The 27,468-nt window shown below is 42.0% G+C and overlaps 1 protein-coding gene across 1 annotated transcript; it reads left to right on the top strand.

Moving 5' to 3' along the window:
- The first annotated feature begins 465 nt into the window (after positions 1 to 465).
- Positions 466 to 24,366, top strand: LOC119484562 (N-alpha-acetyltransferase 15, NatA auxiliary subunit-like). Its single transcript, XM_037763434.1, is given in 21 exon segments — positions 466 to 691; positions 8,310 to 8,394; positions 8,493 to 8,597; positions 10,503 to 10,660; positions 11,362 to 11,496; positions 12,760 to 12,913; positions 14,277 to 14,396; positions 14,489 to 14,584; positions 14,823 to 14,929; positions 16,369 to 16,441; positions 16,660 to 16,829; positions 16,937 to 17,089; positions 18,089 to 18,217; positions 18,355 to 18,568; positions 18,658 to 18,851; positions 19,016 to 19,124; positions 20,529 to 20,627; positions 20,860 to 21,003; positions 21,111 to 21,208; positions 22,674 to 22,761; positions 22,764 to 24,366. Coding segments are annotated over 21 exon segments (2,754 nt in total). The 5' UTR covers positions 466 to 637; the 3' UTR covers positions 23,033 to 24,366.
- Positions 24,367 to 27,468: the final 3,102 nt, after the last annotated feature.

Below are 27,468 nucleotides of genomic sequence, written 5' to 3'. Positions count from 1 at the left end.
TACATAAAAACAGATTCCTGAAATCAAGACCAAATTTCTATGTTTTTCATAAGGGGCTGTGTCTTTACTTTTCATCTCTGAAACATATGAAGAAAAAGAATGCTATGAAGCTTTCAATGTTAGTTGAGGACCTTAACCTCACAGAGAACCCCTAAAGCACTAATAGCACTATTCACACTATTCACACTATTCACACTATTCACACTAATAGCACTATTCACACTATTCACACTATTCACACATCCCTTACTTTTGATTTTGTTTGTTTTTTTGTTTTGTTTTTCTCTCTTCATCCACACTCTTATGCACTGTATGCCAATTTCCAGGCTCGTCTGTTCCTTTGTAGTTGTGGACTGTTCTGTATGATGCCATATTGTAATGTACATTTCTCAATAAAAAAAATAATAATAAAAATAAAAAAAGTGAGCCGCCGCCATTTTGAAAGGTGTCGGAGCTTCCTTCACCACGTGAGGAGGAAGTGAGTGAGGAGAGGAAGAGGAGCTGGAGCAATCGAGCGGAGCGGAGCGGCTGAAGCAGCGGAGCGCTCACTCAGCTCGACTCGACTCGTCTTGACTAGCCGGGCTAACTTTAGCTACATGTGCTGAGGTCGAGGGGGGAACTGATCTCAACCGCAACGATGCCGACAGTCACTCTGCCGCCCAAAGAAAACGCGCTCTTCAAGAGGATCCTGGTGAGTTTAATGTTAAACAGTCGCATTACGATACGAGACAACTCACGTGTGAGTTTGAGCGTTCATCGGCGGCTCTCTGTGTCGCTCTCCGGCTGCTAGCCGTTAGCCGTTAGCTCCAGTGTGTTAGCAAGATGGCATCATTGAATGGGCTAGCTGAGTGTAGCCCGGCCTGACATGCGCTGTCACCGCAACGTGAAGCCAGCATGGTTGTTCTTCACTCTGCTGTGACTCTGACTGACGTGTTCGTGGTGATTAAAGTGCAGCAGCACCAGAAGCACGTCGCTGCTGGTTCAACATGTAGCTAGTTGGTGTTGATCGGCCTCAGCGCCGCTCACACAACAACCAGCAACTCAACGCTACTTAGCACGATGCTAACCCGCTAGCCAAAGTAACGGTCGTGTGTGCTGTTGAGTTAGCTTCTCAAACTACCTCTTATACGTGTTTTGGCGTTTGTTTCTTGTTAACTTAATGCATAGAAGGGTTTTAACCGTGTTTTTAACTGTGTTAGCCGTGGGCCATGCTAACTAACCAGCTATGCGAGCACTGGCTGCTCATTTGACGTTAGCTAATCGGCTAACGCTAGCCAGCCAAGGCCTATTACAGGAGGCTGGGACACGCGTCATAGCTGCGGGGATACTGCACATGCGCAGTAGAATCTAATCTGCCCTGGCCGAAATTGAGCCAATCGCAACGCAGCTTGAGTTACACTGCGCATGCGTCACACCCCCATTCCAAGACCAGTAACCTAGCCTCCTTTTAATAGGCCTTGTAGCCAGCTAGCGTTAGATATCTTGTTTCAGCAGATAATAGTCAGTCTTAATCTGTCTGTGTGTTGGACCCCCTGTCTGCACTCATTACCATCACCAGTCTAGCTTCTTGGATTAGGTCTAACTGGTAGTGTGCATGTGTGTGAAAATGAGAGGGAGCAAAGGGACGGACCGGCGTGACTGTGTCAGCAAATCTGTAGCTGCTTCAGGCCTGCTGCTGTGCTCTGGCAGCTAGCTACCCATCCATCCATCCATCCATCCCTCTCCTCCATATCTGGATCCTCGTGTCGCCCTGCTCTTTGTTTGCTATCTGCACACATGTTTATGTGGGTCAGAGGAATTGTTGAACGGGTGTGGATGAAGTCTAGTTTAGTAGTTTGCTGCATGTTAAACAAGTCTTCCTCTTCCTCTTCCTCTGCCATGCTTTATTGGTTGTCAGTGTGTGTGTGTTGTTCAACATCTCTGCATGGACAACTAGCTGCATACTTTCCAGGGACTGTGTAAAGCACGTTGGCAGTGACCCGTTTAATGTCACTGACCAGTTCAGATAACCTTCATTGTTTTGAAAGGCAGGCAGGGGCTCTGCTGGGAGTTGGTGGCTGTTTATCAGCACATTGGCAGAAGGGCATTCATTAACTCTGCCTCTGGCAGGAAAAAACAGACCTGTGACCTGCACTTGATCTTGAAAAGTTAGTCTGTGTTTGTGTGCATACCTCAGACTGGGAACACAGTGCAGATTGTGTGCAATTAATTTAAATCACTGGGTGAATAAAAACTGAGATTGAGATTATTTTGTGTTGCACAATAATGCAGGAAACATTTAAAGTGGCAGTAGGCAGAATATTTTTGGCATCATTGGGCAGAAAATTCCTTTCAAAATAACCTTTCAGCATATTGTAATTCAAGTGTCCTGAGAGATAGCTAGACTTCTGCACCTCCTCATGGCTCTGTTTTCAGGCTTTAAAAAAATCTAGCCCATTATGGGAGACTTTGGCCAATCACAGGTCATTTCAGAGAGAGAGAGAGAGAGAGAGAGAGAGCATTCATATTGTCTGTTCATTCAACAGAGACAGCGGTCAATCACTCGGAAACTCCGATTTGGGATGCTAATTTTGAAAAATGTTTTTAACCATAACCGACAAGATTTGTGCCGCGCATGCAGCAGTGCGCCAGCTGCAGTGTATAAGCACAACAGACAACAGAGTCCCCAGTTCACCCGTACAGGAGCGTATGTTGCGTTCACTGTCTGCAGTTCACCGTCCGGGAGCGTTAACTTAGCAGATAGATAACTCAGATGCTGTGTGTAGTGTCACGGACATGCAGCCACTTTCCCAGTAAAAGTCTCCACCGCACATTTAGTTTAGCAGGTTGTCAGCTGTCTGTTTGCCCGGATTAACGATAGCGATTGGCCAACAAACAGTGTGTGTGTTGTGTCACATTAGCAGCTGTAGCTCTGCTGGTAGCTTCGTGCCCCCCCGTAGACACACACATATGGTCTGTCAGCGCAGCGAAACTTCAGCGAGTTTCCAACAGACCGTGTGTGGCGTTATAGCTGTGAACGTAAGTGTAGCAGACAGTGTGTGTACACTTTATTTGTCGGTGAATAAATGCTACGAGGCCACAACTCCTCCGCTCAAGCGAGCTCAAGACCCGAACAAACTTCCTGTATCTGTAACTCTGGCTCAGACTGTGTTAAGGTGGACCAGCTTTTCCCCTTAAAGTGTACTGTTGAGCTGTAAAATGAGAAAGTTTGCTTCGGCTGGTGGGCGGGGCTTGGTATTTCCTCAACTAATCTCAACATGGCGGCCAGGTCACAAACGTTCTCATTTTACAGCTAAACAGTACACTAAAAGATGTTTCTGAAAATATTTGAGGTGAGAAATAGGCATTACAGTGACAAAATATTGATTCATATTTGATCAGCGCTGCCTAGTTTGACTGTTTGATCGGAGTTCTCGAGTGATTGACAGCTTCTCAGAGACGGCATGGCTCCAGCTCGGCTCTGATTGTTTGTTTTCCTCCGGTCTGTGAAATCTTGTAGATGCACTGTAGAGGCATGCACTACTGTCAGGTTATAGTGACCGTTTTATAAAAATTACTTTTTTTTAAATAATATTTACTCTAACCTGGCTTCTCCAGCTTTAACAGAAAGTTACAGAAAAACCTTCACTAGCATACTTACTAACTTATTACCAAATCGTTTTAAATTGTGCATGATACTGCTACTTTTTTAAAGTATGGTGCTGCAGGTTACAAAATCTTCTGGTAGTCTTACTTTCTGCATGAGGAGCTATGATTATATAAAGTAGAAGGCATTTATTAGAGTTTAATGTCACAAACACAAACTTTTTTCAGCTAAACATCATTGTTCAACACTTGTCTATAATAAAGTGAGGTGACCTTTAGTTCTTGTTAAGAGGTCTGAAAGCATTTCATCTGTTTGAAATTAGTGTTTGAATGAGAAAACCAGGAATAAAAGTACTGTCATTCATGACCCCTTCTGCTGTGGGGATGTGATATGAGATTTGAAACAGTTTTCTCTCTGGCCGTAGTCAGAAGTGGACCACACCCCTATTTATTTTTTGCTTTCCCAGACTGAGTGCCCAAATGCATTATTAGAAGTTGGCAGGTCTCCAACTTCTGCATGGCACTGGAGTTTGATGAGTTTCCATTTTGTTCTGTTGTGGTAGGGGGAACACTTTTCCCTCACTGTTAGTTTAACCTAAAGTTGGTCCCTGCACAACGGGTTGACCAATATGTTTTTTTTAGAATCAATACTGATACAGATTATTAGTAATCAAGGAGATTGATATTTGAAACTGATACACATTTGCAGTAAAAATGACAAGTAAAGTTTGAAGTATTTGTACTTTTTGCTGTTGTTCCTCCCATGCTGACATGGTCTTTGCATGTATTGCAGACTGCCTTCCCTGGTGTTGGTTGAGTTTATTATCAGTGCTTTATTGCAGTCATGTTCTGACATGAAAACTTTTTGTGCTGCAGTTGAATTTACAGGGCAATGAATTGCATCCAGCCAAGCGCTCCACATTTCTCTCTAAGCTAACAAATGATAAAACTGTGTTGCAGACAAAGGGGGGTAAAGTTAAAAAAAAAATACAAATGTAATAGGAGTGAGAGAGAAACTGAAAAGTCCCACGGTGCCACACAGAGCACTGCCAAAAAAATCCTGACTAATAGATATAATTCTTTAAACTGGACTTCCAGGTATTTCATGTCATTACACTGATACCTGTAGCAACACGCCCACACCAAAGGTGAGCCCCTTAGGTTTTTATTCAGCGCTCTTCATGCTGTGTGACAGGTTCAGCAGAGTGGAACTGAGTCTCCCTGTTGAAATGATTTATCCAGGACTGTCTCTCTCTTAAAAATCTGCCGGTCGGGCCAGGAGGTTGTAACAGGCTCAGTTTTAAAGCTAGAGTGACATAACTGGCATCATACGAAACTAGTGTCCGTTGGTACCAACTATGTCATCATAGCTTTTAGCGATGGAGGCTACATAACACTCCAAAGTTATGCAAAATTTTGGCGAGGAAAGACATGGCGATTTCCCAGGGGTCCCTTGACCTCCGACCTCCAGATGTGTGAATGAAAATGGGCTCTATGGATACCCACGAGTCTCCCCTTCACAGACATGTCCAGTTTATGCTAATCACATGCAGTTTGGGACAAAAAACATGCAGTTTTTTTTGCATGCTGTATACATTTTATTTTTGCTCATTCTAAAATGGTTTATTTGTGGCGTCTTTATGCCATGACAGTTTTCCTTAAAATTAAATTAAATAAATCGTAATATATTGCCTTGCTTACAGTACCGCAATATATTGAATCGTTATCCTGTATCATGATACGTATCGTATCACCATATTCTTGCCAATACACAGCCCTAATTATCAGAGACATTTTCTATCGTCCCCGGGACGATGGGACGACGTTCATCTCGAGACCTGATCCCTGGTACTTTACGGTACCATAGAAAAAACGTGTACGGTCACATTTTCAGAAATATGGCATCAAGTTGGTACCAAAGTATCGGTTCTTGTGACATCCCTAGTCCAAATGTATTATGGGTAGTATTTGGTGTATAGAACAATATAGGTGCCAGGACCTTTAGGCTGGCACACAACTGATAATATTGATTAGTATGATTACAAATACTCCTCTTTTCCTGATATCTTATATTTCTGACTAGGCTCTGCATAATGAAGAAGAGTGTGAAAACCTTATGGACATAAATGCCCTAACTTAGCAGAAACCTAACTACATTTTAATTCAACTACTGAGTGAAGAGTTGTAATTCAATTTTGCATCATCATTTTCAGTTGCTCTTCACTAATGTCGACGCTTGCGAGTTGTATCCCCAAGACTCTCCTCCTCCTCACCACCAATATGACGCGAATGTGACGTCAGTGCTTTGGAAAATGTTTCCACTAAATCTACCGTTTGCTCTCCTTGCAGCGAGCCCTGCAGCTTAGAGCCACCGCTCTGACACATTCTCTCTGTAACTCAGCGGGCTGAGTTATTTTGGGTGAGGTAGAGAACATGCTGGATATTAAGCACAGCTGATGGTGTTAATGTTGCTAAATTTATATTGAACAGTACAGTTTGGGTGTGTACTAGCATCTGTATACCTGCATAATACATGTGTGACTTTTTGAATTGACCCTTACTTGTGTTAAAAGTAAATGGTGTTACACCTTCCAATGTAGCTTTCTGCAGGAGCTCAGTGTTTTGTTTTTAGTAGTAGTATTTTTAAAAACCCAATGCAATTCTAAGACTCTATGCATGATTGTCATTACATTGATTATTGAATGAATCAGGACAATGGAGTACTGAGCTGGACCGAACATTTCCACTAGTTCTATAACAAGTTTTGATTTAACAGTTTTTTATAGTTCCTCAAGGTTTGGTTTCTACATGTGGAGAGAAATTGGTGTCAGTGAATCAAATGCTTCGGGTTTGGGTACATGGTAATCTCTATAAACAGATTCTGCAGTCACATGTAGAATCTGTAGGCAACGGGACAAGATTTTGGCATCGGAAACGTTCTGGTTTTCCGTTTGTAGTCCGAGTAGTATTGACCTGTCACGTTCGAGCAGGCATTTGTTGAATGCAGGCTCTCCATATGGAGAGCAAAAGAGGCGGAACACATTGGCCGAAATGCAATCTGGGAACCCAATGGCTATCGTCTGACGATGACTTAGCTTTTTATTCGTTTAAAATGAGCTTGTAAACTGGCTACTTGTGAAACAATCCGGTTGTACACGTCGCCTCTCAACTCCAAATCCTGTCTCACATTTAAAGTTGCTAATCAGACTGTAAACAATGAGCAGCGCATGGAAAAGGGAGTCTTAGCCCGGAAAACCACTGGCTACACCGAAATCCCAGAAAGATAGCCCCTTGCCCCCCTGAGGCTTATTCATTGTCAGACCGATTGCTGATGGGTTCAGAGATTGGGTATATGGTGAAAAGGTTGTGCCATTGAGGCGAGTACTACTAGTGTGTGTCCAATTACTCTGCATTATACCCTTGAACGGATCTTTTCAGGTCTTTTCTGTCATTGTCCTTTATGCAGTTCAGTTAGAGTACAGTATGTAGATAAGGCAGCACCATCCGGCAACTGACGGGACATCAGCCTGTCTCTTCTGTCCTCTAGCCTGAAGTCTCTGTAAGTGGTGCAATCCTCCGCTTAGTTCAACAGTGAATTACTTATAATTTCATAACCAGCCTTGGCACCCGGCCATATGTGAGGTTGACGTAATCTTTTTTTCACCATTAGTGAAGTTGACGGTGGGACAACGAAATGCCATCTGCCAGCTTAACTCTTCCCATCTCTCTCACTCACTCAGATACACACACACACACACACACACACACACACACACACACTCACACACATCCCCACACACACAGTGATCGGCTTAAAAAGAGAGGTGGTGTACTGTTGATTGTGCAACTGCATACTAAATATAACTTTAGGGCAAAAAGCTGGTAATTCCTTTAAGGTGGTGTTATACTGTGTGTATTAGTAAAAAGTCTGATTCAACATTTAAGCTCGGCTGTGTGCAGAAGGCTGATGCATGTTAATATGGATAGTTTTGGGGAATAATTCTAGAGTACATTGTCTGATCATGGTCTGCTGTTGTAATAATATCATTGCTGTATAACTATAACCCAGCCTGTGACCAGAGCTCTTAAAGGGGAACTAGGCCCATTTTCAAAATACATGCATGTTATTCCTTTGGTCTAAAACAGTCCAAAAAATATTAGTAAACATGAACAACTCGCTTCCAAATCCAAAAACTGGAGTGCTAAAACTCAAATTTGTGATGTCATAGGGTACAAAGTCTGTGGCTGGAACGATAGACCTACTGTATCTCCCAATATGATACATTTTTAATGGATACATTTAGATATTTTCCAAAGTAAAAGTCCCTAGAAGGGTATTGTTCATCTTTTCCCAATGGTCTCGTATTAAGAGAGTTTACTGTAGCAGCCACGATGCTGCGTTCACTGTCTTCAGTTCACCGTCCGGGAGCGTTAACTTAGCTGCCACGGTGCTGCGTGTAGTGTCGCGGACATGCAGCCACCTTCCCAGTAAAAGTCTCTACCGCATATTTAGTTTAGTTAAGCAGGTTGTCAGCTGTGTGTCTGCCTGGCATAAATTTAGCGAGTGTCCAACAACTCAATCAACTTGCAAAGTTGAGCTAGTTGTTATGAGTCGGGACAAGGCTATGAACTCCAGGATGAGTGTTGTGCTGCTTCTCTGTCTCTCTGAAACGTCACTCTTGTTCTCTTTGCTTAACGTAATTTTTCTCTCCTTCCTTTGACAGCGATGTTACGAACACAAGCAGTACAGAAATGGGCTCAAGTTCTGCAAACAAATTCTGTCCAACCCCAAGTTCGCAGAGCATGGAGGTAAGCAGCAGGCGTACGGATGGATGAGAAAATTCTCCTGTCATTGGACAATATGTGCTGTATTTCTTACCGTCTGCTGTAACATTGACTATCTGCAGAGACGCTGGCGATGAAGGGACTGACCCTGAACTGTCTGGGGAAGAAGGAGGAGGCCTACGACCTGGTGCGAAGAGGCCTGCGCAATGACCTCAAGAGCCACGTCTGTATCCTTACTCATGTCATGCCACACCTAATGTTGTGTGTTAGTGAAGGTGATATGCTCTGGGTTAAGCTGTTGTCACTTAAAGAGTTCCCACGGCTCCTTAAAAAGTCTTGAAAAGGTCTTAATGTAAAATCAAGGAAATTAAGGACTTAAATTGTCTTAAATTTACAGTGAATTTGCTGTAGGTATTACATTTGCAGATGGTGCGTTTAATGCCTACCAGACACTAGAAGACTTTGAAAATACTTTTAAAAGACTTCAATCTGACACCCTCTCACATCTAAAGGCAATGTGTCTTAAGTCTCAGAGTTTTTAGTCACAGACTATAAGATTTTGCAAAGACTGGGGATCTTTCAGGGTCACTGTTTACAAGACTACAACTAGATTCCTTTTGAGATGATGTCACATCCTGTTCCTGGTGGAAATTTACAAAAAGAAAAGCTGTTGAGAAAGAATTGGACAGAAATTGCTGCAGCCCTCGAAACAATTTCAGAAGTTCCCCTCTTTTCTTTCAAAGAAATCGTTTTGATATTTTTGGGGTCTTATATTTGTTGAAGTTTCAAAAAGCATTACATTTAAACTTTAAAAATGGTGCAAGAACCCTGATTGAAGACGTTCAGTTGTTGTCTTTTGTAAAATGAGTGAATGTGTGTCTGATGTTACAGGACCTTGAGATGCACATTGTGCTGAGGAGCTCTTGTCTGTGTGGAGTATAGTCAGTACATCTCTCTATTGCTCTCTCTCTCTCTCTCTCTCTCTCCTCTCTCTCTCCTCTCTCTCTCTCTCTCTCCCTCTCCCTGTGACTCTCACGTCTGACGGAAATCTGTGCACATTTCCAGCAGATAAGTGCTGGGCAGCAGCCTAAGTTTAAAGTCAACATACTGTATCTCTGAGCAGACAACATCCTATCTTTTTTAGCTTCACCAGTCATTTCTTATCTTGAGAAGCCTGTGGCAAATGTGTGTCTCGTTTGTGTAGTGTATACTTTGAGGGATGCATGCTGGTATACAAAGTGTTATGTCATCATTTGAACTCATAGGTAGTGATTTTGGGAATTTATTTCATCATTTGGGGCACTTAATCGATTAATGGAGAAGACGATGACATTTAGTTAGTTATTTGCAGCCCTATTTAAAGGTCTTATTGATAACATTTTTATGTAGACAAATATATTTTAAAAAATAATAAACAGCTTTTAGAAAGGTGCCAAATAAACGTATGGCTTTTCCTGAAAAAGAATTCTGATTGTGAATTAAACATTTAAAAAAAAATTGGCGGGTCCCAAATGAATGTTTTGTTTATCTCTGTAGAAAATATCTGACGTTTAGTTCCCACTTCTAACAAGGCTTGTGAGCCATTAGTAAAACAACGTTGGTACCACGTGGTATCTCTTAGTGAGGAAAAAACGGATAAATGGCTGAGATTAATGTAAGTGTCTGGCAACAACTTGTTGAGAAGTCAATGCAATGGAACAGGGGAGGGAGAATGAGACATCTAGTGTCTGAATGTTATCAATAGCACCTTTAAAACCAAGTCAGCAGTGACCGTTATCTTCAACACATATTCAGGTGTATACCCACAATCATGGGTGTGTATGATGCTCACGTTAATCAATGGCATGAGCAGTTTATTATATATATTTTTGTTTCTCAAATTGTTAGCAGAATGTGACTTCTTTAATAAGTTAACATTTGAAAAAAAAAAAACTGTTAAAGAACCATCATTAAGTGATTGATACATTATGGATCAGTCAAATCAGTTGTCTGCTCTAACCAGAAGAGGCTCATTGGGCCTCAGTGAGCCCAGTAACCACAACACCTCTGTGCACTTCTCTGTACCTTTTTAATAGTAGTTTGATAACATCAGATTGAATGGAGGTTGTTCCTTAACTCCACGTGCGTCCCAGGCTGGCATGTTTACGGCCTACTGCAGCGCTCGGACAAGAAGTACGATGAGGCCATCAAGTGTTACCGCAACGCTCTGAAGTGGGACAAGGACAACCTGCAGATCCTCCGAGACCTGTCCCTGCTGCAGATCCAGATGAGAGACCTGGAGGGCTACAGGGTGAGATTTTCATGAATGAAAACCAATTTTCAGTCATCCAGCCCCACTCAGGGGTCAGGTCAGCCGTAGAAGAGCACGCTCTAGAGTCCACACTCAGTTGTGAGAAGCAGATTTAAGAAATATGGCAACTTTTCTTTGTAATTCAAGAATAAAACCGACTTGAATAATTTGTGGGGAAAGAACTTCCTGGAATACCACACTCTTATCTGTCGCTCTGCCTCGTCCAGGACGCAGTATGGCACCGATTTGGAGAGGACGGAGCATATCAGCAGGCAGATATCAGGTTGCAGTCAGGCTTCACAATGTAGAACAGCTCTCGTGGGACACAGCCTGGGATTTAGATGCTTATTTAGTGAGAGGTATGAAATGGCGAGATGAAAGTGTGGTTGAAAGGATTAAAAATATGGACGAGAGTGGGAAAGGGAGGGACACTGAATCGGAGTGTATTAGATGTGTTGTTATTTAGTTCTCCCTGAGCCAGCTGGTAACAACCTGGTGTCAAAACCATGAATCAGCAAAATATCTCTTCGCCACATTTCCTCCTAGTTTATCTCCCTAGCTAAACATCGCTTTACGAATCCTTTGGGCCACATGAAGAGTTGTCTTACAGAGGACATTAGTTCATTCTTTTGTCACCCAGTTTGTCCTGATAGTAAGCATGGCTAAATAAACTGGTGTTTGGATTTTTTTTTTCTCTGTAGGAGACACGGTACCAGCTGTTGCAGCTGCGTCCAGCGCAGCGGGCCTCCTGGATCGGCTACGCCATCGCCTATCACCTCCTGGAGGACTACGAGATGGCTGCAAAGATCATTGAGGAGTTCAGGAAAACACAACAGGTTAGACCCAATGACGGCTTACCATGTCTCTCATATATATAAACTAGGGCCGTCAAAAGTATGTGATAGTAACGCGTTGACTCAAATTTGTTTTAACGCCACTAATTTCTTTAAAGCATTAACACAACTTGTGATTTTTAGGTTGTAACAGGTTCAGTTTTAAAGCTTGAGTGAAGATACTGGTATCATATGAAACTAGAAAAACCTAAGGAATCCATTGGTACCCACCATGTCATACTAGCTTGTCATGAAGGAGGATAAATAACGCTCCAAACTTGCGCTATATTTTGGTGAGGAAAAACTGGCATGGCCATTTTCAAAGGGGTCCCTTGACCTCTGACCTCAAGATATGTGAATGTAAATGGGTTCTATGGGTACCCACGAGTCTTCCCTTTACAGACATGCCCACTTTATGATAATCAAATGCACATTGGGGCAAGTCAAAGTCAAGTCAGCACACTGACACACTGACGGGTGTTGTTGCCTGTTGGGCTGCAGTTTGCCATGTTATGATTTAAGCATATTTGTTATGCTAAATGCAGAACCTGTGAGGGTTTCTGGACAGTATTTGTCATCGTTTTGTGTTAATTGATTTCCAATAATAATTAGATACACACATTTGCATAAAGCAGCATATTTGCTCCCATGTTGGAAAGAGTATTAAATATTTATCTCCCTTTTAAGGTACATTTTGAACAGATACAAAATGTGTGATTATTTTGCGATTAACTATTTTAATCGATTGACAGCCCAAATAAAAATACTTTCCTTCTCATTCTTCATACATGAGGTGAGATATGGTATTATGATCAGGACTGAGAAACTGAGCCATGAATATCAAGTATCTTGTGTATCGCAGATGCTGTTCAACACTCTGCAGTGTAAGATGAGTAACTGGATTACTCACATTTCTTGTCATGTCGTACGTGTCTGACTTTCTGATTGATGCTTCTGAGTTACAGTGCGTGATTTAAGCCAGTCAGTCCTTCCTCTCGACAGAGTTTTTAAATATGGGTGTTGTCTCTGTCCTCTGTGCATCGGGCACAATAGAGCTCACTCTCTCTGGCTTACTCCTGATAAGACCATTCTGCTTCCTGTCTTTGTGCCATATATGTAATACAACAAGCTGTTGTGACTAGGCAACGGCACATATACACCAACAATGATGCAGTGTCCTGAAGTTCACCCAGCAACTCCAGTAGTATTTCACTGTTGCTTGTCGAAAAATGTTGAATTCACCAAACAACCCATTTGTTTGTCCAGACGTCTCCAGACAAAGTGGACTACGAGTACAGCGAGCTCCTGCTGTACCAGAACCAGGTGCTGAGAGAAGCAGGCCTTTACAAGGAGGCCCTGGAGCATCTGTCCAACTACGAGAAGCAGATCTGTGACAAACTGGCTGTGGAGGAGACACGAGGTGGGTCACTGTGCTCCAAACGTACTCTGTCAATGTCACACTGAATCCAAAACCTTGGGATTAGCCTTTGGTGGCTCTACGCGCCTCAGGTGAATGTAAGGGTAAACACATGTATACTAGTAAATCCAGAGCGGCCATAGTAAACCTACTATAGTAGATTTTGGCAAAAAGCATCCAGCCAAAGTCTCTGAAACATCACAGGCAATTCGATGAGTGAACCTTTAAAAAATGTAGGGGCAAAATGTAGCGTTTAGGGGCATCTATTGGCAGGCATGTAATATAATATTAATAAGTATGTTTTTCTTTAGTGTATAATCAACTGAAAATAAGAATCGTTGTGGTTTCGTTACCTTAGAATGAGCCGTTTATATCTACATATCGAGCGGGTCCTCTTCATGGAGCCGGCCACCATGTTTCTACAGTCACCCAGGACGGACAAACCAAACACTGGCTCTAGAGAGAGCCATTCACGTTTTAACGTTGGCCGCCGTAGTTCTCCTACACGCTTGGTACACCGGGGAGAAGTTTCAGGTGTTTGCAATCTGCCACCAGATCCAACACACCGCTCCTTTTAAGAGATTTTAACGTTTTGTTCTACGACATAAAATACGTCAGTAAATGGACTTGCTTTTTTATAGCTCCATTCTAGTCTTCCAACCACTCAAAAGCGCTTTACACTACATGTGAGCCTTCACCCATCCACACACTCATTCATACATTAATGGCACAGCCTTTGGGAGCCATTTGGGGTTCAGGATCTCGTCCAAGGACACTTCAACATGCGGACTGGAGGAGCCGGAGATCGAACTGTCGATCTTCCGATCCTTTTACATGTCCTAAAAAAGGCGTTTGCTAACAAGTGTCTAAATTAAACTACTAAACATCATCACGCCGAACACTAGTCCTCCTTTAGCTTAGTGGTGGGGACCTGAAGTCATGCGACGTTAGTTAGTTTATAGCCTAATGTTCACTTTTTACTTCCGAGTTGGCTTTCAAATATTCGTCATTTCCGCACCACTCTATTTACACGCACACACACACACACACACACACACACACACACATACACACACACACACACACACTATATTTCAGACTGTTAATATACAGCTGGACCAGAGTCAGTGTGGACCGTTTGTTCACGTTGTAAGATATCTTAATGCTCACCCGAGCAGGTGACGCTCTGCTGCATTTCACTAATAGAATGTCAGGGCTGTATTTTTTTTTTTACAAGATTCAAATGAATATTTACTTGCTGTTCAGCTTCTTCAACCTTAACCTTCTCTAACCTTCGGTTGAATCAGAGCAGCTTTGGACTCTTTCTATGTGCTTTGACACCAAATCTCTCCTCATGTTTCTGTAGGAGAGTTACTGTTGAAGTTGGAGCGTCTGGATGAGGCAACAGAGGTCTACCGCCGTCTGCAGGAGAGGAACCCTGAGAACTGGTCCTATTACCGGGGCTTGGAAAATGCCCAAAAACCAGGTATGACACAACATCATCATCACTGACATTCATTGTACAAGCTACAGTTGTCTACACTAATTAATTTTTCTGTTTTTTTGTTTTTTTCCCAGGTGGTGTAGAAGAGAGACAAAAGATCTATGAAGACGCCTGGGAGAAGTTTCCCAAAGGACTGGTTCCTCGCCGGCTGCCCCTTAACTTCCTCTCTGGTGGGTCTCCTTTCAGGGACTTCAGTCAAATTTTCCATCCTTGTCGTAGGAATAAACGATCACGCTAGTAGCTGTCTCCAGCTTCAGTTGTTTGATTGTATTCATGCTATTTGGGTTTCCAGTTTTTACTCTACTTTTATTTGTTACTCATTTTTTTGACCATGAATGAAATTAACTGCGTGATTAGAGGTGGAGTAAAGTTTTATGATCTTCTCCATCTCCCCGTATTTCTCTGCAGGTGAGAAGTTCAGAGAGTGTCTGGACAGGTATCTGCGGTTGAACTTCAGTAAAGGCTGTCCGCCCGTCTTCACCACTCTGAAATCACTGTACAACGACAAAGAAAAGGTGACAGCACTGCTGCTAACACATGACAGATGACTGCTCTGAATCACAAAGACTTTTTCCTCACTTCACTTTAAACCAGCTTACATAATGCACTGAAGGAAGAGAGGTCAATCTAAGGGGAAAGATTCCTTTGTACTAGTTTTAAGGGGATAGTCCGGGTTGTTTGAAGTGGGGTTGTATGAGGTACTTATCCATAGTCAGTGTATTACCTACAGTAAATGACGGTCGCCATGCCCCCAGTTTGGAGAAATAGACAGGAGTACCAGCACGGGAGCAAAGTAATGTACTGCTGTGGAGGGGGGCAGCAGGAAAACATATTTTTGCCAGCTAAAAGTGCTAAGTGTACACTATATTTAGAATATTTTCACTGCTTTACCTTGCCGTCATACAGCCCTTTCTGACGGGGAACTGAAGCCGTTCTCTATCTGCAAAGCCACCAGTCTCCTTTGGAAAAAAACAGTAATTTTACCTTACAGAACACGGGAGTTGCTGGTCTACCGCCGTCTCGGTCGGTTAGTTTGTTCGTGTTATTGTGTGACACAAAAGTCATTGTGGTTTTCACACTACAAGATCTTTCACTGGGAGGAATCCCCGATGAGGTCTCCAAACTACATTTTGTCACGAAAACACACGTGAGAAATACACAGTAAATGACGTGATACCATGCGCAAGACACATCGCTGATGTCGTTGGCACATGCATTTACAAAATAGCCTGTTTCCACACTTTTTTTTTTTTTACTATTTTTTTCCCTCTAGGTGCAGCAACAACTTTTAGAGTAAGTTCCTACTGTTACAGGCCTCCTCCCCCAGGTTTCCCCTCAACCCGTATTTTGCACTCTCACTGGCTGTAGCTTGAGGCCGAAGTCCCCGACATTTTTTTTTTTAGCTTGATAGATATCCGGAACGTGTCTGCGAGGCATCGGCGAGCTTCAGCGCGCCTCTCGGCTCATGTCTTTGGGCAGTTCACACATGACCCTCGAGCACCAGTGTGCGAGCGGTGAGTCAATGCTGATTTGCCTCTGATCTGGGGCTTTTGTTGGTGAGCAACAAAAACTGTCACGGAGCGGAAAATCAGGGCTAAAATTGTGCGGTGTGAACTAGGCATAACTGACGGACCAGAGTCTGGTGGCTTTGGCGTTCCCTGTCAGAAAGGGCTGTCAAGGAAAAAGCAGTGGAAATATTCTAAATATAATGTACACTTGAACTGATTTTTTTAAGGTGAGCCTTTCTTTTAGCTGTCTAAAATACGTTTTGTTGCTGTCCCCGTCCACAGCAGTACATTTCTTTGCTTCTGTGCTGCTAACTCCTGTCTGTTTCTCCAAATTCGGGGCATGTTAAGGGTGTTAAGTTATTGATTGATTATTGAAGTATTCACTCACAGATATGTACTCTATACTGCAGGTCAGGTAATGTACCCTGTCTTCTTTCTCTTTGCAGGTGGCATTAATAGAGGAGCTGGTTGTCAGCTATGAAACCACATTAAAAAGCTGTAGAATGTTCAACCAGAACGGTGAGAAGAAAATGTATTAATCAGTATTATGATAAGAAATTTGATGTCTTTCTAATCAATAATATTGAGAAAAGTATCCAAAGTGGGGATTGATTTCATTCAAATCTTAAGGAGTATAACCAACATTCTCATTTCTGTTCAGAACCTACAACTATTGCAGTCTTTTGTTTACAATCCCTGAAGAAGTAACCTCAAAACAATCTCTCTCTCTGTTGCAGATGACGGTAAGGAGGAACCACCGACCACATTGCTCTGGGTGCAGTACTTCCTGGCACAGCATTACGACATGATTGGCCAACAGACGCTGGCTCTAGAATACATCAACGCAGCCATCGAGAGCACGCCGACGCTCATCGAACTCTTCCTTATCAAAGCCAAGATTTACAAGGTAGCATACGGCACACATTTGTACACATGTTTAGGGGATTATAACTGAGGAGCAATGGAGCGTTGCCGTGCTGTTGTCGTGTTGTATTGACCTTTACCCTCCTGCAGCATGCTGGGAACATCAAAGAGGCTGCTCAGTGGATGGACGAGGCCCAGGCTCTGGACACCGCTGACAGATTCATCAACTCCAAGTGTGCCAAGTACATGCTGAAGGCTGGCATGGTCAAAGAGGCCGAGGAAATGTGCTCCAAGTTCACCCGGGTGAGAGAAACTGTCCGTGGGTGTGCACACAAAAGTCCACACAGACAGCCGACGAGCTGAGGAAAACTTTTGAAAATGTCAAAACCTGAAGACTTCATGATCCCTCAGTATTACTGGCCTACAACCTGAAATACCTAAGGGTGGAATTCTTTTCACTTATGGCAGATTAACACAGGGTTATAAATTAGGGCTGCCACAGTTAACGAGATAATAACGCATTAATGCAAATTCATTTTGACGCTACTAATTTCTTTAAGGCATTATCGCAACTCAGTTTTAAAGTGTGAAGATACTGGCATCATGAAACTAGAAAACCTAAATCCATTGGTACCAACCATGTCATACTAGCTTATATCAAAGGAGCCTAAATAACGCTATGATAATCACATGCAGTTTTGGGGAAAGTCATAGTCAAGTCAGCACACTGACACACTGACAGCTGTTGTTGCCTGTTGGGCTGCAGTTTGTCACGTTATGATTTGAGCATATTTGTTATGCTAAATGCAGTACCTGTGAGGGTTTCTGTACAATATTTGTCATTGTTTTGTGTTGTTAATTTATTTCCAATAATAAATATATACATACATTTGCATAAAGCAGCATATTTTCCCACTCCCATGTTGATAAGAGTATTAAATACCTGACAAATCTACCTTTAAGGTACATTTTGAACAGATAAAAAATGTGCAATTAATCACAATTAACAGCCCTAATTCTAACTCATTGTACCTCGATATAACTTACAAAAGGCCTCTCCTAAAAATCCTGTCTAATTCTATCAGCCATATCTGCAAAGGAGTTCAGACACAGTGAACCTAAACAAGCCCGGTCATGATTGGCAACACAATTTGTATACATGTATAATAATAATAATAGATCCACAGTAACACAAAATGACCAGACAAATGTGTGTGCAGCACTTGACATGATAATTGGTCACGTCCTTGTTTTGTCATTCACTTTGCTCATGCGTGTGTTTTTTGCTTTGTCTCGGTCCAGGAGGGAGCATCAGCAGTGGAGAACCTCAACGAGATGCAGTGCATGTGGTTCCAGACAGAGTGTGCACTCGCCTACAAGTCCATGAACAAGTTCGGGGATGCCCTCAAGAAGTGCCACGAGATTGAAAGAGTGAGCCTTTATTATCAGGGATTGTACCTGGTGTATTATTACATGCATGAGACTCCTTAGCTAAGGAGTTCCTTGATTGTTTTTGTTTTTTTTGTTTTGTTTACATCTTCCTCCTCCTTTCTCCCCAACCTCATCAGCATTTTGTGGAGATCACAGACGACCAGTTTGATTTCCACACCTACTGCATGAGGAAGATGACGCTACGCTCCTACGTGGACCTACTGAAGCTGGAGGACGTGCTCCGGATGCATCCCTTCTACTACAAGGCTGCCATCAGCGCCATCCAGATTTACCTGAGCCTCCACGACAATCCCCTGACTGACGACAGCAAGGAGCTGCAGGCCGACACCGGTGAGACACTACTTTGAGTGTCCAATATGTATTAAATGCTGAAATTAGTAGATTTTGTCCATCATTAACGCCCCCGCTCTCTTCTCTAGCTAACCTCTCGGACAAAGAGCTGAAGAAGCTGAGGAACAAGCAGCGGAGAGCCCAGAAGAAGGCCCAGCTGGAGGAGGAGAAGAAGAACGCAGAGAAGGAGAAGCAGCTGAAGAACCAGAAGAAGAAGAAGGAGGATGATGACGAGGAGATCGGAGGGCCCAAGGAGGAGCTAATACCTGATAAGCTGGTCAAGGTTAGAAACATAAAGAATCATAAAAAGTTTATAGTCAGTGGCAAGGCAATGGAAATTTGTCTTCACCGCTGCTCACACAGGTACACGTAGAATAACATACGATCAGGTGAGCGGAGTCAGTTAAGGTGATTTTGTGTTCCCTCTCTGTCACTTCCTGTTTACAGGTAGAATATCCACTGGAAGAAGCTGTCAAGTTCCTGATTCCCCTGAAACACCTGGTCAAGGACAAAATAGACACACACCTACTGGCCTTTGAGATCTACTTCAGGAAAGGTTGGCAAGCACATTTAAATGACACTTCACTGACTTTTTCTTTAGTTCTTAAGATCTTTGCACACCAAGTTCGTTTTAGTTTTTTCTGCGTATGCATTTTATTAATTCGTCATTTGATTAAAAAAAAACTTACACAGAAACCTTGCACACTGAGTGCGATGCGTCTTTATTATTCTATTTGTTGCGAAGATTCACAGTACGAGACAAAACTGAATTAATTACGTGGGTGCGATGGATAGCGCTAGTCCCAAACGGGGCTAATGAATGAATGACATTAGCAAGAAGCTGTTGTTTGTGATCACTACTCTCTAATCTTTCCTACATCCTTTTGTTTTGTGACCATCCCCGAATCCAAGCTTTTCTGCAATCACCTGCCACAATCTATCTTCTCCGTAAAGTGCTTTTATCAGATGCCATTTTGGCAGACGTTTGCACAGTCGGTGACTCTGAGTGGTCAAAAAACCCTCTTTTGCCTTTTGACAAATGCAAAAAAATGCAGAAGGTCTAGCCGAAAGTTCCGCAAACTTTAATGACGAACGAAAGTTTCGGAGTCGGTGTGTAAAAAAAAAAAAAAGGACTAGGTGTGCAAAGGCCTTTACTAGGGGTGTCACGATGCAAGAAATTTAGTAGTCGATACCAATACCAATGAAATTCCAGGATTCTCGATACAAATTCTTGATGATACAATAGAAAACAAAAGTAAAACAATAAATCCCAGCTACCTCAACATCCACTCCTTTTATTACCGTTTGCATACTGGTTTTTGTTAGGAAGTGAATCATGTCATAATTCCCTCTCTATCGTCTATTTTATTTTGCTGTGAAAACATCTCCTTCAAACATCTGGATTTACTCAAGTTTCTCACCAAAAACTGTATTTTACAAGATTACATTTGAACACATCATGATAACGTTGGAATTTACCTTCGCTCAATACTCAGTTTTTACTGAATAGAGCCTGAACGCATCATGTATCATTATGTAAATCAATGACACCTCCTGTGTTGAAGTCGGCAGAACAAGAGTTAGTTAACGTTAGCTGTTAGCAGCCGGTAAGCAGCACAGTCCTCCACAGCTAAAGTTAACTAGCTCTCGTTCGGCCGTTTTCAACACAGATTTGTTGTTCACAATGTAGCATTATAAAGGAAAAATAGGGTTCATCCCCTGAACGCATCGATAGTGAGTTTACTGCATCCCAAACACATTTTCCGTTGTCCCCGGGACGGGATACGGTACATGTTGCACTGTAGAAAAATGAGTACCGTCACGTTCTCAGAATTTTTGTATCAACTTGGTATCAAACTATCGGTTCTTGTGACATCCCCTAGTTCTTACCGTGTTGTCCTTTACCTCATTTACTTAATTTCTGCTTCACACAGATTTACAATCCGTCTTCTCTTTTCAGAAAAATACCTGTTGATGCTCCAATCGGTGAAGAGAGCGTTGGCCATCGACCGAGACCACCCATGGTTACACCAGTGTCTAGTACGCTTCTTTAAAGGAGGTAGGAGAGAGGGTTCCTCATTAATATCACAGCTGTTGAATGTTGTTGATTTCATGTCCTTCACATTTTGTTATATACCTTTTTTGTTCCTTTATTCCTGCATCCTTTCTCTTTCTAATTTACTACCCACCACCTTCCTCTTTCCCTTTTCTTCCTACTTCTTTTTGTTTTCAACATTCCTCCCACCATTTCTCACACCTCTCCCTCGTCTTCCTCTCCTCCTTTCTTTCAGTCTCTGAGAGCAAGGAGCTGCCGGAGACGGTCCGGACGGTGCTGAAGCAGGAGATCACCCGACTGTTCGGAGACAGCAACGCCATGAGCTTCAACCAGGCCTACCTCACCAAGCACTCAAACTCCATACCACACCGACTAGCTGGTAGGCTACTTAAAAACCGAGAATACTTAAAAACCTAAAAACAATCCTGCCTCTCCAGGACTTTCCCTCAGACTGACAGACTGACTTCTCTTCTCTCCCTCCTGCAGCTGCTAAGATGATGGCGTACCTGGACTCATCGACTGAAACAAAGGCAGCAGAGCTGGCCACAGCACTAGATGAGCCACTCAACAACCGAACCATACAGGTACGCATTCATGGAATCATGCAGTGTCACAACTGTCTGGTAAAAAGTTGGAATACATACTGTCAATGTTAGCAATTATGCATTGATACCACAGTGGAAGTACTGATATTGATGTAGTCCTTATAGTACTGAAAAAAATTATAACCTTATTAACACCTGAGACCCGCAATCTCGATTGACTTCACTGTCTTTCAGAGGCTGAAGCAGGTTCAGTTTTGGAGCTAGAAGGTACAGATATCATCTGAAACTAAAAAAAACCTAAGGAATCTATTGGTGATAAACATGTCATGCTAGCTTGTCAGGAAGAACGATAAATAACGCTCTAAAGTTACGCTAAATTTTGGCAAGGAAAAACTGGCATGGCCATTTTTAAAGGGGTCCCTTGACCTCTGACCTCAAGATATGTGACTGGAAATCAGTTCTATGGTTACCCACGAGTCTCCTCTTTACAGACATGCCCACTTTATGATAATCACATGCAGTTTGGGGCAAAAACCATGCAGTTATATGAATGCAATATAAATGTTTTTTCACCTATTCTAAAATGGTGTTTGGATATTTCTGCATACTGGGGTCCCTAAACAGTCTTACAATTACATAAATTGGGTATCACTGTCAAGCTGAGACTCTTGTGGATCCAATGAGATCAATTGTATTCATGTGATGATGTTAGTCCCCCATAGTAGTAATTTTACCTCACTCTATAAAATGAGCTGTGGTGACCTCTAGGATAATCACAGCCTCATGAAACTTTACAGCCACAAACTAGAGACCTAGAGCATTCAGAGAATGGATGGCTTTCCTAGCTAGATTGACAATAAGGGGGTTTCTGAGGAGTTTCCAGAACAGAAGTGCTCGCCATCCAATCGCTGAAAAATGCAATTCTTGCAGAAATCTCCAAATGTCAAAAGTTTTTGATACCAAATCACAGCAGGGACTTTTTCTATGGTGTTCCTCAAGGTCTTGGTGTCTTACTGTGGTTATTTGAAGGGATTATTGGTCATTTTTATTAATTCTCGTGAGGTAAAAATGGTTAAATTTAGGACCAAATAGAGCATGGGGATGGTCATCGTATACTTCTATCATAATGTTCTAAAGCCTTATACACTTTAACAATTTATTTAATTAATTAATGTTATTTCTGATTTATGACCAGAGCAACTTGACACACAGTGCTGAGCTGCATCTCAAATTAATCTTCAGGTTCCCGGCTTTCAGATGATGTACACCACTTCTATGTGACATCTACTGTTGACCTGCTATCTCCTCCTAAAGACTCCCTGTAGTCCCCTAAAAGAGACATAAACGGGTCTATTGTGGGTCTCAGAGGGTTAATAATTTGATATATTGATTATATTATATAGCCCATGTGGATGGATCAGTAGTAAATAAGGTTGACTTTTAATAAATAAAATTCCCTAAATGTGCAGAGCTCCCATTTGACATTTGTTTCTACCCTCCTCAGATCTGCACAGAGGTCCTGGAGTGTCTCCGGAGCGGCGTGCTGGGCGACTGCAAGGAGCGCGCCGAGTCGTACCGAGCCGAGTGTCGCAAGCTTTACCCCTACACGTTGGCTTTCACGCCTCCGGGATACGAGGAGAACACCAAGATCGCCAACGGAGACGTTTCCACGGAAACGGAGGAGCTAGCCAACGAGATGTGAGCGCGACGGAACAACAGCGGATGAGAAAAGGAATTGGGCCGAGCACGGAGCCTTGTGGTACGCCTGGCAGCCATTTTGTAGAGCCAGACACGGAGGGAAGCGAAAAATGGGTGTTTCGTTCTTTGGCTCAGCTTAATCGGGTCTGTCCTGGCATGGCTTAGCTCTCTCCCACATGGTGAAAATCAGGACTGTGTGTGTGTGTGTGCGCGTGTGTGTGTGTGTTGAGAGCATGTGTGCGGTTGTGTATATTTGTGGGAAAGAGGGAGGGAGGGAGGGGGGGGGCGGGAGGGGGGGAAGAGGAAGATAACAGAATGGCCATTTTACTTTTTTAATAAAGCTGACAACCAAGCTGAAAATGATAATAAACAGTTAGTTATTGGCAAACTGTCGGGAGAAACGGCGACGGACCGACACGGACTGTCCGTTTCCTCGGAGACGATCAATAACGGTGACAGCAACCACTCGAGTTGGACTCTGCTGTTCCGACACACGCCTATCGCATACTGCGTTCCCCCCTTATTTTAAAAAAAGCTAATTTAAATGAAAAACAGGACACAACTGTCACTGGGGGACGGGAGGACTGAGCTGAGTGGATCTGATCTCTGACAGATCTGTAGGAAGCTGAGCAGGAAGAGTTACTGAGGACCTGACGTAGTTACTGAGGACCCGACGTAGATACCGAGGACATCCAGCGACCGCAGGCGCATCTGGATCTGCTGTAACGCTCCAGTAAATCGCTGATCTACATGTGGCGGTTGCCGTGGAGTGTGCTTGAGGAAGTCCCGATCTGTGCTGGGGCGCTGCACGAACAACGTCGCCTCACATGTGAACAGTTTTTTTTTTGTTTTTGTTTTTTAACGTCAGACTGTGCTTCCCTCATGGTTCCTGTTTAAACTTGGGAATATGTAATCCACTGTCTGTTAATATGGGAGCACCTTGTAGCACAGATTTAAAAACTGTAAAGGTTGTGTGTCGTGCTCCGTTTCAAATACACTGCTACTCTTTAACATTTTTACATAGTTCTGAGAGAGTTGGATAGATCTAAGCAATACCATAGACACTTTCCTGTCCATAATGGATCGACGAAGCTCTTCTTATTGATGATAAATCATTTCTAGATCTGGTTGAAGTGGTTACGCTGAGCCCTCCTGGCAGAGTCACTTGTTGTTGTTCTTATTAGAAATGGTTTGATCTGCATGTACACAGGGACTCTTAACTATCCTGTTTCAGAGGGCTCTTCTCTGTTCATTAACACGGCTCCTCTAAAGGTCAGAGAACAGCATCCCAGCCTGTTGCCCGAGGTGACAGAAGTGAAAATGTTAAAAGGCGAGTAAACGTATGAGCATCTGGAATTTGTTTTATTTTTTCCCCCTCCTCCTCGGTCTCTTTTCTTCCCCTTTTTCCTCTAATTTGGGTTCTAATGTGAAAGATGAAATCTGAGATGGCGATGTATGATATCTCTGGATTTTTGTATTAAAACCAAACGAAAGAAAAATAATTGACTTGTTTTCATCTGTGTGTGTGAAGCCACTGTTAAACCTGCTGCTGTGTTCCTACCACGCAGGTCAGACTCAGCATTGTGAGTGAGGCTGACATCACACTCTTGGTCTTCTGCTATAGCCACTGTATATAAAATGTTTATTTATAATAGTTTATTTAAAATTAGGATTTTTCGGTCCATCATTAAAATAGTTAATTGCGATTAATCACACATTTATCTGTTCAAAATGTACCTTTTAAAGGGAATTTGTCAAGTATTTAATACTCTTATCAACATGGGAGTGGACAATTATGCTGCTTTATGCAAATGTATGTATATATTTATTTTTGGAAATCAATTAACACAAAACAATAACAAATATTGTCCAGAAACCCTCACAGGTACTGCATTCAGCATAAAAAATATGCTCAAATCATAACATGGCAAACTGCAGCCCAACAGGCAACAACAGCGGTCAGTGTGTCAGTGTGCTGACTTGACTATGACTTGCCCCGAACTGAATTTGATTATCATAAAGTGGGCATGTCTGTAAAGAGGAGACTCGTGGGTACCCATAGAACCCATTTTCATTCACATATCTTGAGGTCAGAGGTCAAGGGACCTCTTTGAAAATGACCATGCCAGTTTTTCTTTGCCAAAACTTTAGCGCAGGTGTGGAGTGTTATTTCACAACAAGCTAGTTTGACCTGGTTGGTACCAATGGATTCTTAAGGTTTTTTCTAGTTTCATATGATGCCAGTATCCTCACTCTGGCTTTAAAACTGAGCCCGCTACAACCTAAAATCCAGAAGTTTCGCAAAGAAATTTGTGACGTTAAAGCAAATTTGCGTTATCACGTTGACTGGCAGCCCTCATTTTTTTGTAAGTCAAACTAAGAAGATAATTGTAATTATATTTCCAATATATGAAAAAACTATAGGTGATTCTTCAGTTACTCAAAGTGTAAATGATTTGGATCATTTTTCTTACAGGAGAGAAGTGTCTGTGGGGGTCAGTGAACAGCAGGACACAGTGATGTACTGCAGGAGACACAAATGTGACTGTAAAGTAGTTCCACCAGTAGAGGGCAGCAGCGTGTTCCTCTGACAGGGCAGGTGCTTGGATGAGGGAACAGCTGTGGACATGAATGTGGTTGTTTTTTTGTTTGTTTTTATATTGAACGAATTGCACATGTCATGCATTTTGACATTTAGAAACAGGGCAAAATTCATACATTCAAACATGCTGGAAGGGGGCAACTGCAGAAGGTGAGAAAAATAGACAAAAATAAATAGAAATAGAAAAAAATAAAATAAATAATGAAAAAAAAAAGATTAATAGGCACAATTTGCAATTGTAAATTTGCATACATAGCCTACTTTACAAGCAACTCATGCCCTCAGTTTTATGTCCTTTTTTATACAAGATTGAATAGTTTATATATACAGTTCAAAAACAGGAAAAAGGGGCCTCTGGCTTGTTAATGTATCTATATAGAATTTGTTTTGAGTAATCAATAGATTTATGATATATGCATTTTTCTCAAATGTTCTGTCGTAAAGAATCCGAATATAACATGTTCATTAAACAATGCAGTCTTTGTACAAGATGTTAATACTAAATTTGGAAACATCTTTCCATATTTTTTTAGAGTGGGTACTTGGGCTGCCCCCTCTTAGCTGATTAGTCGACTAATCAGTCCTTTTGGTCTTAGTCGGCTAAGATTTCTTCAGTCGAGTCGATTAGTCATATTTTTATGCTTTTTTCGTGCTGAATGACTTATTTCCAAGAAACTTATGAGCACATTTCTGGTAAACACAAGATTTAAAGAGGTGCTTTTGTGTGATTTTTTGTGGAGAAAGTCAGTTTCACAGATCTGTTGATTTAATCAACTAGTTGATTAAATCAACTAATTGATTAAATCAACTAATTGATTAAATCAATAATTGATTAGTCGTACGAGTGTTAGTCAACTAAGAATTTCTTTGATCAGGCCTAGTAGGTAGGCTACTAGACTGAGAGAAAAGACACACGACAAAGGGCACGGGTTCAGGTTGAGCTGTGCAAAAAGTACAATTTATATCTAAATTAGTTTTACATTTCTTGAGAAAATGTTATGCAGGGTAAAAGTTGTGTCTAATTTTAAAGGAAACCTCTAATGTTATTTGTAATAAAGTATTTGTGAGCCAGTGACCAGCGGTTTAGTTCAGCGGGTAAGTGGGAAATCTCTGCTCCACAATAATGAAAGGGTTTCTAATTAGGCTGTCAAAGTTAACGCAAACTGATTTTAATGCCACTAACTTCTTTAACGCATTTATGCGACTTGCGATTTTTAGGTTGTAGCAAGATCAAAGCTAGAGTGAAGATATTGGCATCATGTGAAACTAGAACATAAGGAATCCATCGGCACTAATCATGTCATACTAGTTTGTAGCGAAGGAGGCTAAATAACGCTCCAAACTTAGGCTGAATTTTGGCGAGGTAAAACTGGCATGGCCATGTTCAAAGGGGTCCCTTGACCTCTGACCTCAAGATATGTGAATGAAAATGGGTTTTATGGGTACCCACGAGTCTCCCCTTTACAGATATGCCCACTTTATGATAATCACATGCAGTTTGGGGCAAAAACCATGCAGTTTTTCAGTCAAAGTCAAGTCGACACACTGACCGCTGTTGTTGCCTGTTGGGTTGCAGTTTGCCATGTAATGATTTGAACATATTTTTATGTTAACTGCAGTACCTGTGAGTGTTTCTGGACAACATTTGTCATTGTTTTGTGTTGTTAATTGATTTCTAACAATACATTTATACATACATTTGCATAAAGGAAGCATATTTGTCCACTCCCACGTTGATAAGAGTAGTAAATACTTGACAAATTACCTTTAAGGTACATTTTGAACAGAAAAAAGTGCGATTAATCGTGATTAATCATTTTAATCCATTGACAGCTCTAGTTTCTAACTAATAGCTAGAATAATATGAACTGAAAGGCTGTGCGCAACTTTCTGTGCTGGTGCATTCTCTGGCAGGTATAACATACATTTAAATATTTTAATTTTTACATATCAAAAGGTTTTCTGATGCCTGCTCGTCATTTGATCAACCCTCCACCCT

The sequence above is a fragment of the Sebastes umbrosus genome, chromosome 3 (genome assembly GCF_015220745.1).
Source record: "Sebastes umbrosus isolate fSebUmb1 chromosome 3, fSebUmb1.pri, whole genome shotgun sequence".
NCBI classification, from domain to species: Eukaryota; Metazoa; Chordata; class Actinopteri; order Perciformes; family Sebastidae; genus Sebastes; species Sebastes umbrosus.
The sequence above is the reverse complement of the archived record's forward strand: the minus strand, read 5'-3'. Positions and strand labels throughout refer to the sequence as shown.